The sequence below is a fragment of the Copidosoma floridanum genome, unplaced genomic scaffold (genome assembly GCF_036245765.1).
Source record: "Copidosoma floridanum isolate Cflo_tuat_1 unplaced genomic scaffold, Cflo_Japanese_pri ptg000007l, whole genome shotgun sequence".
In the NCBI taxonomy this organism is placed as follows: Eukaryota; Metazoa; Arthropoda; class Insecta; order Hymenoptera; family Encyrtidae; genus Copidosoma; species Copidosoma floridanum.
This window is the reverse complement of record NW_028321884.1, coordinates 537,498-547,343: the sequence shown is the minus strand read 5'-3', so window position 1 is coordinate 547,343 and position 9,846 is coordinate 537,498. Positions and strand designations below refer to the sequence as shown.

The 9,846-nt window shown below is 38.4% G+C and overlaps 2 protein-coding genes across 3 annotated transcripts; both read left to right on the top strand.

Moving 5' to 3' along the window:
* Positions 1-1,752: 1,752 nt before the first annotated feature.
* On the top strand, positions 1,753-3,721 carry RpL19 (ribosomal protein L19). Its single transcript, XM_014353943.3, has 4 exons — positions 1,753-1,860; positions 2,180-2,286; positions 2,368-2,531; positions 3,336-3,721. Exons 1-4 carry the CDS (start codon positions 1,856-1,858, stop codon positions 3,660-3,662), a joined length of 603 nt encoding a protein of 200 aa, XP_014209429.2. The 5' UTR covers positions 1,753-1,855; the 3' UTR covers positions 3,663-3,721.
* A 458-nt stretch (positions 3,722-4,179) lies between these two features.
* Positions 4,180-9,278, top strand: LOC106640039 (uncharacterized). 2 transcript variants are annotated; one of them, XM_089588541.1, is made up of 8 exons: positions 4,180-4,397; positions 4,820-5,264; positions 5,339-6,131; positions 6,209-6,268; positions 8,001-8,231; positions 8,318-8,494; positions 8,583-8,648; positions 8,733-9,278. In XM_089588541.1, exons 1-8 carry the CDS (start codon positions 4,390-4,392, stop codon positions 8,837-8,839), a joined length of 1,887 nt encoding a protein of 628 aa, XP_089444667.1. In that variant the 5' UTR covers positions 4,180-4,389; the 3' UTR covers positions 8,840-9,278. The 2 variants fall into 2 exon arrangements, with proteins under 2 accessions (XP_089444667.1, XP_014209390.1); XM_014353904.2 differs by having other exon boundaries at positions 8,583-9,278.
* Positions 9,279-9,846: the final 568 nt, after the last annotated feature.

The window sequence follows — 9,846 nt, the reverse complement described above, 5'->3', positions numbered from 1 at the left end:
TATCTACCAATCTTGGATGTAAGTACATGTAAGAAAATTAAACTATTTGTTTCAACGGTAAAAAAAGACAAAGTTATCACGCTTATAAAGTCCTGCTGGTGTGGGAGCAAAGTCGAAAACAATGAAAATGACTTTTGAAGTATAAGTATATTATGTAGGGCGAGCATGGGAATGAAATTCCCGAGGTTGGAAGGTGACAACTGTAAACACCTTTTCTAAATTAAGATTATTTCCAGTGACTAGTCAAATTTTTTTTTTTTTGAAGATTTTACGTGTACCCACATGCACCACAGAATAGAATATGTATATGCACACACACATGCAGTAATATATAAGAGAGGAGCCGAAGCCGAGCGCCTATACCGAGTCGAGCCGAGCAAGAGGGGGGTGTGGGGTAAAGAGAGGAGAGACAAGGAGAATGAACTCGCGCGGCAGCAGCGGAGCGAACGGCGACGGCGGCTTTCTGCATGGTGGCCAAGCGAGAGAGGAGCGAAGGGGGATATTGCCGAGGTCTTGCTTGCTTGCAGCAGCACACATACCTCACACGCACACATTTATTCACATTGTATGCGTGTGTATATGCAGTGAGAAGGACCAGAAAGATTCCTCTCTCTCATCTCTCCCCTGTAGCCTCTGCCTGCCCCTCGCCCCACCTACGACAGCAACCTGGCCAGGGAGAGATGCTGTGTGCGCTGCTCTCTCTCTCTCTCTCTCTCTTCTCTCTGGTATAGTGGTACTGTTATCGCGTGTTTGGTTATCACACGAGAGGGTGCGCTCCATGCCGGCTGCAGACTGCACACTCTCTGTCTCTCTGGTACTTCTCTGTTTGTGTATACCTATACATAATGACTCCCAACAAACCCCCTCTACGCACCCTTACGAAAACATGTAGATGGTGTAGCAAGCGGTATTTCTATCCATTAAGTATATCCATGCCATACAAAAAATACAATCGATTCGGAGTGCTTTGAAAAATAAATATCATTATAGGTAAATTTTTTTAAAAATCAGGCGAGGATTATTAATTGTGTCTCGATTGAATGCACACAACATCTACACAAACTATATGTTTCAATTGATATGGAGTCATGGAGTTTTAGATTTTTCATTTATTCTAATTTTTTAAGGTTTATTCGGTCTTGGTAATTTTTTCAAACAACTCGTTCGACCACTTTGATTATTTAAAATTTGTTACTACAATAAGTAATTTCGAATCGGTGGATTTTCTTCAAGAAGAATTATTTAAATTCAACAGTGTTGTACAGATAAAACCAAAATATCTCCAGAAATTCCCTGCGTGTGTACAACAGCTGCGATTGGTTGGTTCATTCCTACATTCCGGTTGACAGTCACAAAGGGCGGAAACTAAAAAATTTTTAACTGTGCAACAACCACTGCTGTGCTATGTGGGTCAGTGGGTGGTATTTTATACTTGTGCCAGTAAATTATAACTTAAACTAAAACTACTGTGCATGCTGCATTTAATTTTTCAAGTCGCAAATACTTTTTTGTGCGACAAATTCAAATCAAAGTCGAACTAAATGGTCCACTTTATACTGCACCCTTATTTGACACTTGAAACAGTCACAGAACTAAAAAAAAAATCTTATTTTGCGTTAAGTTAAAAGCTAAAAATATGGGTGCGTTTTTTTTTTTTGTTGGTGAGATACTTTTGAGATATCAGTTAATTTCGGTCCGTTCTTTAAAACTAACATACCTACACAGCTTAGTGTGAAGAAACAGATTGAACCGAACCGACTCAGTAGCGTAGCACTAACCTGCTTTCTTTTCGTGCCGTGAGCCGCGAGGGAGAGCCCAGGCAAAAATTTTATTCTAAGAGTAGATTGCATAGAACATGAGGTAATTATACTCTTCGGTTATTGTTTATAAAAATTACTATATCAAAAGTTGTTGGTCAATTTCAATACAAATAAAAATGTGTATGAAAGTAAGCAGCGTTTACAACTTCGTGCATCTGTCACGTGTCAGTGTTTTTTTGTGGTTAAACCATTAACAACTTCAATGATTACATACATTAGTACATTTGTCAAAGTTTTTTTCCCCAAGTTTCGATGATTAATGTATCCTGAAGATTAATGAATAAGTTCTTGTGGAAATAGTTTGTGCACAGCTTGTTGAGCAAATTAGTTGTGTTAACATAACCTTATTCGTGTTTCAGTTCGCTCAAGTTGCAGAAAAGACTCGCTGCTTCCGTTTTGGGATGCGGGAAAAAAAAGGTCTGGCTAGATCCAAATGAAATTTCAGAAATTTCCAACACTAATTCCAGTAAGTTGACAATTTTCACATTTCTATTACATTAAAATCTTCTAAATTGTAAGTGACTAATTTTATTTTTTACAATTCCAGGACAAAACATCCGCAAGCTCATTAAAGATGGGCTAATCATCAAAAAGCCTGTTGCAGTGCACTCTAGAGCTCGTGTGCGCAAAAACACTGAAGCCAGGCGTAAAGGTCGTCACTGTGGTTTTGGTAAGAGGAAGGGTACTGCAAACGCACGTACTCCTGAGAAAGTGAGTAAACTTTTATAATATAAACCTTAGTCAAAAGTAAAATTGCTGTAGCACATATCTAACAATCAAATATAGTAAACACTCGGCTCACCTCTAATAATTATTTCTTCATTTGCTACATTTCATAATATTTTTGGCTACTGGATTTGTTGTAATATTCATTTCATTTTTATGTCATTCTTATAAAAAATATTTTTACTAGTTCTTACAAATTGTTACATTTTTTCAACATTTTGTTGTAAACTATTCTTTTGGACGTTATGTGTATAATGTGTACTATAATACTACATAATTGATCCTTGCTTCTTTAATTTTATCATTTACATAGTGCCATAATTTTCTTCGATTTATTTTCTGTACCATTTGAGCGCATCTAGTAGAATTGTTACATACATTGACACGATTTGTATATTTTTCTATTTGATAAGAATTTTTTTGTTTGTTTTGACTGGAAATTACTAGGGGTGTAACTTCATATTGGATTTTTAACTGGCTATTACGTACAATCTTTTAGATTACTAAGCAACTGTACATACCCTTCAATAATATCTGTTAAAAGGATGCACTCATTGCTATTGTCTTTTGCCAAGCATTTTGATGTTTCATATATTGCTTGACCAGCTAATTACACTCATTTTTTTTACAATTTAATTGAGTCAAGGTTCATTCAAAAAAAAATTTTGTGTATCCTTCTTTAACTAGACACTGCCCATAGTTACATTTATTCACAATTAATTTTTTAATACTGTCAATGAAAAATTTTATTGCGTTATGATTAATTTTCTTTTTATTATTTTTAACCAGGTTTTATGGACACAGCGTATGAGAGTCCTTAGGCGCTTACTCAAAAAGTACCGTGAGTCTAAGAAAATTGATAGACATCTGTATCATTCATTGTACATGAAAGCCAAGGGTAATGTCTTCAAGAACAAGAGAGTTTTGATGGAGTTCATTCACAAAAAAAAGATTGAAAAGGCAAGAACAGAAATGTTGAAAGATCAAGCTGAAGCTAGAAGAACCAAGGTACGCGAAGCTCGTAAGCGCAGGGCTGAGCGTATCGCATCAAAGAAACAAGAGCTTTTGCAGTCCTACCAGAGAGAAGATGAAGCTGCAGCAGCCCAGGCAAAGTAAAAAAAAAAAAACTTTTTATCTTTGTACGGTATAAAAAATAAATAAAACAAGAGCGTTAATTGTCTTTTCTTTGATTATCCCAAAATTTGTATTTTCGTCAGTGTTCAAGTATCCTAAATTTAAAAAATTGTCCACACGATATGGTATTAGTTGCGATGTTTAATAATTGTTTTATCATATAAACAGCTCAGCAACACTAATAATAAAAATTGATATTAATGTTAACTTGCAGAAAGTAGCGAGAAACATCCTAACATGACAACCATAGTATAAGAAGGTTATTTTTGTCAACTATGCACGTCAAGCTCTTTAATCAATGTATTACTTAATTTAGTTATAATTCGTGCACAAGTAGAGTAATTTTTGGGGTATAATTGTTCATATACTATTTTTAACAATTCGTAAAAAAAATTTGAACTTGGCGCTGTAATGACGTCATAGGTGCAGAGAGAGATGCTTCTTGCGTCTTAAATCATAGACAAGAGGAGGTACCTACCCCAGAAGCGGCCATTTTGTCTTGTGAAAGAGTGGCGGTGTTTTATCTACACAATTTTTCTTCCTCCGTGCACGACTAGGTAGAACTTACTTACGGTCTTGCAGTTCTTGCATCTTGCATGTTACTGTCAGTAGACTCAACATAATTGAATGCTCTAGAGCTACAGGATAATTGATTGCTGCTCCGAAACAAAGCATCACTACTTGGTTTTTTAAAGCTTTTTTCGCCTAAATGACAATGTAAGTATACTTTACTCGTTTCTATTAATGAGTACTTGTGTAAATATTCTGTGGGGAGTGTGTATTGTGTAAGCTGGTGAAAAAAAGTCGTTGATGCATCTTGTTGAAGCTCAAATATTTTCATTTTACGAACGCTGCTATAGGAATAGCATACCCCTATATACATACTGTACATAAATGCCATACATCTTGAACATATTTTGCGATGAGCTATAAGTAGTTCGTATGAATTCCAGATTAGAGCACTCTCAATTAATTATGAATTCGTAAGTTAATGGTGTTTTTCTTTCAAAAATTCGTGGCTGTCTCTTGTTAAAGATAATATTATGAGGCCTTCGAAACTACATTCTTCTACATTTCAAGCAGTCCGAGAACGAACATAACATGAAGAGACCATATTTTTGATAAAAAAATCATTTCAGGGCTTATAGGGATCGCGATCGTGGTGGTGATAGACGAGGAGGTGGTGGTGGCCGTGGAGGCGGTGGAGGTAGATACGGAGGTGGTGGTGGAGGCGGGCGATCAGATGTCGGAGGACGCTTCGGTGGAGGCGGCGGTGGCCGAGACGGTGGTGGTTTTGGAGGTAGAAGTGGATCCTTCAAAAACTCACAACCTGGTGAACGTCTACGCAAGCCAAGATGGGACATGAGTAGCTTGCAAAAGTTTGAAAAGGACTTTTACAGGCCCCATCCTAATGTTAGTAGCCGCAGTCCCCATGTCGTAGAAGCCTATAGGTCTGACAAGGAGATCACTGTCAAAGGTAACAACGTTCCATCCCCAAATATCTACTTCGAGGAAGGTGGCTTCCCCGATTATGTCATGGCGGAAATTCGTAGGCAAGGTTTTGGTGAACCCACTGCTATCCAGGTAATGTATTACGATTTACTTCTCAGTGAATCTTTGACAAATGCACACTTTCACAACGTTGATCATTTTATCAGGCCCAAGGATGGCCCATAGCTCTCTCTGGTAGAGACATGGTGGGTATTGCTCAAACAGGATCCGGCAAAACACTAGCCTATATACTTCCAGCGATCGTCCACATCAACAATCAACCTCGTCTCCAGAGAAATGATGGGCCCATAGCCCTAGTTTTGGCTCCAACGAGAGAATTGGCTCAACAGATTCAGCAAGTTGCTATAGATTTCGGTGTTTCTTCTCAAGTAAGAAACACCTGTGTGTTTGGTGGTGCTCCCAAAGGACCCCAAGCACGTGATCTAGAACGTGGTGTAGAAATCTGTATAGCCACACCGGGTCGTCTTATCGACTTTTTGGAGCGCGGAACAACCAATTTGAGAAGATGCACCTACTTGGTGTTGGACGAGGCTGATAGAATGCTGGACATGGGTTTTGAACCACAGATTAGGAAAATTGTAGAACAAATTAGGCCAGATCGTCAAACTCTCATGTGGTCTGCAACGTGGCCAAAGGAAGTGCGCAACCTCGCTGAAGAATTCCTTACTAATTATATTCAAATTAATATTGGATCGTTGCAGCTAGCTGCTAATCACAATATTCTTCAAATCGTTGATGTCTGCGAAGAGTATGAAAAGGAAAGCAAACTCATAAAACTTTTGGAAGAGATTTCAAACGAGCCTGAAAACAAAACAATTATTTTTGTTGAAACCAAAAAAAAAGTTGATGAAATCACAAGGGTTATTAATAGATACGGTTGGCAGGCATTAGCCATCCATGGTGACAAAAGCCAGCAGGATCGTGATTATGTTTTGAACCGTAAGATTTTGCAAAATTAATTTGAAAAATTTCATAGTAATGTCGTACTTTTATTTACCTTGTACATTTATTTCCAGAGTTCAGAAGCAGCCGATCTGCAATTTTAGTGGCAACCGACGTGGCAGCGCGAGGTTTAGGTAAGAGCTTAACAATTCTCGTTACCTTATGATGTAAGGGTCAGGCTGCGATGGTTATAAGGTCAAATTGTTTGACGTTCAAATGTGGCAACGGATAACGGCATGTGCCAGACTGATCTACATTCAAGCTCCAGTTGATAAAGAATCGGCCAATTTATCGGAGCTGCATACATACATATATATATTTACATTCTCTTAGGGTATAATCTCATCCTGTAGATATTAAGTCATCCATTCGTTTACATGCCATACACGTTAACTCGCATAAAAACATAGGTATGGCTTAAATAATTTCGTATTTTAAAGACTCAATACAAATACGATTATGTACTAGGCGTGTGTAATTTCAGGATAGTGCTAGTGTGTTAATTCTGAAGACTTTGTATACGATTTATCCACACAAATATGCTCGAATTTTGGTAACAAATTGATAATTTTTAGGTATAAATGATCCAAACTTGAATTTAAGTTACAAGATTTGGATCAGTACTTCAGAATACATTAGCGCTAAGTGAGCGACAAACTGAGGTTTTAAAAAAAAAGTAATAAAAAAAGAGTAAATCTCGCATTAAACCAGGGCGCGATGATAATTGAATATTTAAAAAAAATTTGTGTCAGTCTGGTTGTAATTTGCTGTTCTATGTGTTTTCAGAGGCACATGCGACGGAGTTTTATCAATGATAAGAACTCTGGAGAAGCTTGCTTTGGAATAAATAAATGAACAGAGGGGGGCGTGACTCTGCTGGTCGTCGCCCTTCCGAGCAACAAGCTAATATAAACGCTGTGCCTCAGCTCTACCGTGCCACTCAGAACGCACACTCTTACTCTAAACCTGCGACAGTCCAAAGTATGGAAAGTTAATGTTAGGCCGACAACAAATAGATACACATTTTTAGCGAATGAATAACAAAAAACATACGCGAGTTAAGGCGCCAAGATATTGCCACTTGCCAAGCTGTTCTCAGTTTTCAAATCGGTCTTAGATGTAAATACGATGTCGCGATGTTTCGACTATATAAACATGCAATGCATAAGACATAACACAGTCGGATGGAACAGCAGTGCAAGTGGAACTTCTTGAGGCCGAGGTAGCTACTGTATACACGGGCCCGCTTGGAGAGCTAGACATTTGGTATGGCTTCAAGTATACTCGGCAGCAATACTCGGCGAGAAGCGCAAGACTTGCTCAAAGACCAGCACAGAGATCCATACTTTGGTGCGGGAGAGAGGGGTGTGGCAAGTCCCTTAAGACTCTATAACTGAGAGCTCGTTAGGATCATTGATCGAAAAGCGAGACTCGCTAAGAGAACCATCTGAGCTTTGATTCCTCTACATTTTCAAAATGTATATTTACATTTCCAGCAATGCAAACTCAACAGGTAATTACAACATAAACTTGCTCTTTGTGGTCGAATTTTACAGCGGTACTTTTCTTGTTTTGAAAAGCAATTGTTTGGTAGGCTTTTTTTCACCTGCTGCCACATTTTTCTTTAACCCGATGTCCCTTATGATTTTCTTTACTCATATCATATTTAATTTTTTTCTTTGCGTTCAAACAAAGTAACGGCCCAATTTTACACTTTTTTAAATGTAATTTTTTATTTTACTAAATTAAAAAAACTTTCAGTAAAATCAATTTATTTAAACGTCTATTTCTTACTTCGAAATTCTGTACACCACAAAGAAACAAGTAATTTGTCGTTTTGCGATCGTCATGAGTCTTTTTGCGCAGATGTGGAAGACGTCAAGTTTGTGATAAATCTGGACTACCCGTCCAATTCCGAGGACTACGTCCATAGAATCGGACGTACGGGGCGATCACAGCGCACAGGCACAGCCTACGCTTTTTTCACCCCCGGGAACGGGCATAAGGCTAACGACTTGATCCAAGTACTCGAGGAAGCAAACCAGGTCGTTAATCCCAAGTTGTACGAACTGTCAAGAAACCCAGGAACTTTTAAACGTAAGGGTTGAATTTGCTTTGGAGAAATCGGTGAAAACTCATAGTGGAAAAAAAAAATTAACAATCCAATATTCAATGTTGTTTAGGTGGTAGATTCGGCGGCGGCCGCAGTGGAGGTGGAGGTGGTCGTAGTGGTGGACCACGAGGTGGTGGTGGTCCCCGTGGAGGCCGCGGTGGTCGCGATGATCGAGGGGGCGGAGGTAACCGGTTCAGAGACCGAAGCACAGATAGAGGAAATTTCAAATGGGGCGGTAACTCTGGAGGTAAGCATGTCGATAGGATTGTTAATGCACAAGCTCTTTTATCTGGGTATAGTGAAACATTAGGAAATCAAATCTTAATTTTTTGCAGGTGGGTTAGGAAGCGGCTATGGAGGCAACAAAAGCTTCGGTGGACAGAGTAGTTTTGGTGGTCTAGGTAGCGGTGGGGGTGGAGGCCTTGGCAGTGGTGGTGGACTGGGCAGTGGTATGGGCGGAGGTCTTGGTAGCAGTGGTGGTTTAGGCAGCAGCGGTGGCGGTGGACTGGGCAGTGGCTACAGCCACAATGGAAACATGTATGGAAGTGGAGGCGGTAGCGGCTACGGAGGTCGAATGCAAAATGGATATTAAATGTCTCGTTAAGAACTCAATGTACATTAGAATTAGAGAGAACTCAAGGACTGGTCTGGGATACATCATCTTAGCGCAGATTTTTTTTAATTTTTACTTTCAATTATATTCGTAGATAGATCATACTCAATTATAGTCTGATTAAATACTGGACAAGAGTATTCCTTGTAATGGATATTAAATAGATAGCATTAATTCAGCTGCTCTTAGAGACCAGTAGAAACTTTTATTTCTAGATTTTGATAAGTTGCTCCATATCTCATGCATAAAATATTCATTTCCATCTCTAAGGCAGTAGATTAGATGATGGTAACTACAGTAAGAAATAATCTCATAAGGTATTGTTATTTAATAAAATTATTTTATAAAATCCATCAAAACGTCTGCATACACCGAACTGTAAAATTTTCAAATAAAAATCGTTTTATGCAGTAAATAATACTGGTAAATTATGATTCTCCAATCCATTTTCTGCAAATTACCAATCTATTTTCAGATTAAAAGTAACGCTTCTAGGTGTAGCAAGAAAAAAATACAATGTATTAAATTTTTTTTTTTTACCACTTTATTGAGCAAAACATTCGGTTTCGCTGTCAAAGACTATATAGCCATTGGCACTCGATCAGAATTCATGGAATCACGAAGAGACGTTCTTGAACAGTCTTACTAAGCAAAATTCGAATGCCGATGAAATGCAACTTTTTCCGCAACAGATTTATGAAAAAAGCACGTTCTCATTCCGATACTTGGAAAATTTAATTGCCACTCGAAATTTTCCTTGAATAATCGAGGAGCACAATTAAAATGCACTACGAAAAAATGATCGCATCGCATCAAGCAAAAAAAACAAAACAAAAAAAAACGATGAGCATCAAGATAAAATCGTTATCATTTACTACCATCAATTAAGTGGAATTTGCGTCATCACGTGTCACTGCACGGAACGACAGTGACTCTAATGTCTGTGTTGAGAAAAGCGCTTCGGGCTACGAAGCGCTCGCCTGGCC

What these genes read in the sequence shown, in the direction of transcription:
- RpL19 (XM_014353943.3), top strand. An exon ending in AATTTCCAACACTAATTCCA is followed by an intron (nt 2,287 to 2,367) that starts GTAAGTTGACAA and finishes TTACAATTCCAG; the next exon opens with GACAAAACATCCGCAAGCTC. An exon ending in ACGCACGTACTCCTGAGAAA is followed by an intron (nt 2,532 to 3,335) that starts GTGAGTAAACTT and finishes ATTTTTAACCAG; the next exon opens with GTTTTATGGACACAGCGTAT.
- LOC106640039 (XM_014353904.2), top strand. An exon ending in GTGAACCCACTGCTATCCAG is followed by an intron (nt 5,265 to 5,338) that starts GTAATGTATTAC and finishes TCATTTTATCAG; the next exon opens with GCCCAAGGATGGCCCATAGC. An exon ending in CGTGGCAGCGCGAGGTTTAG is followed by an intron (nt 6,269 to 8,000) that starts GTAAGAGCTTAA and finishes CTTTTTGCGCAG; the next exon opens with ATGTGGAAGACGTCAAGTTT.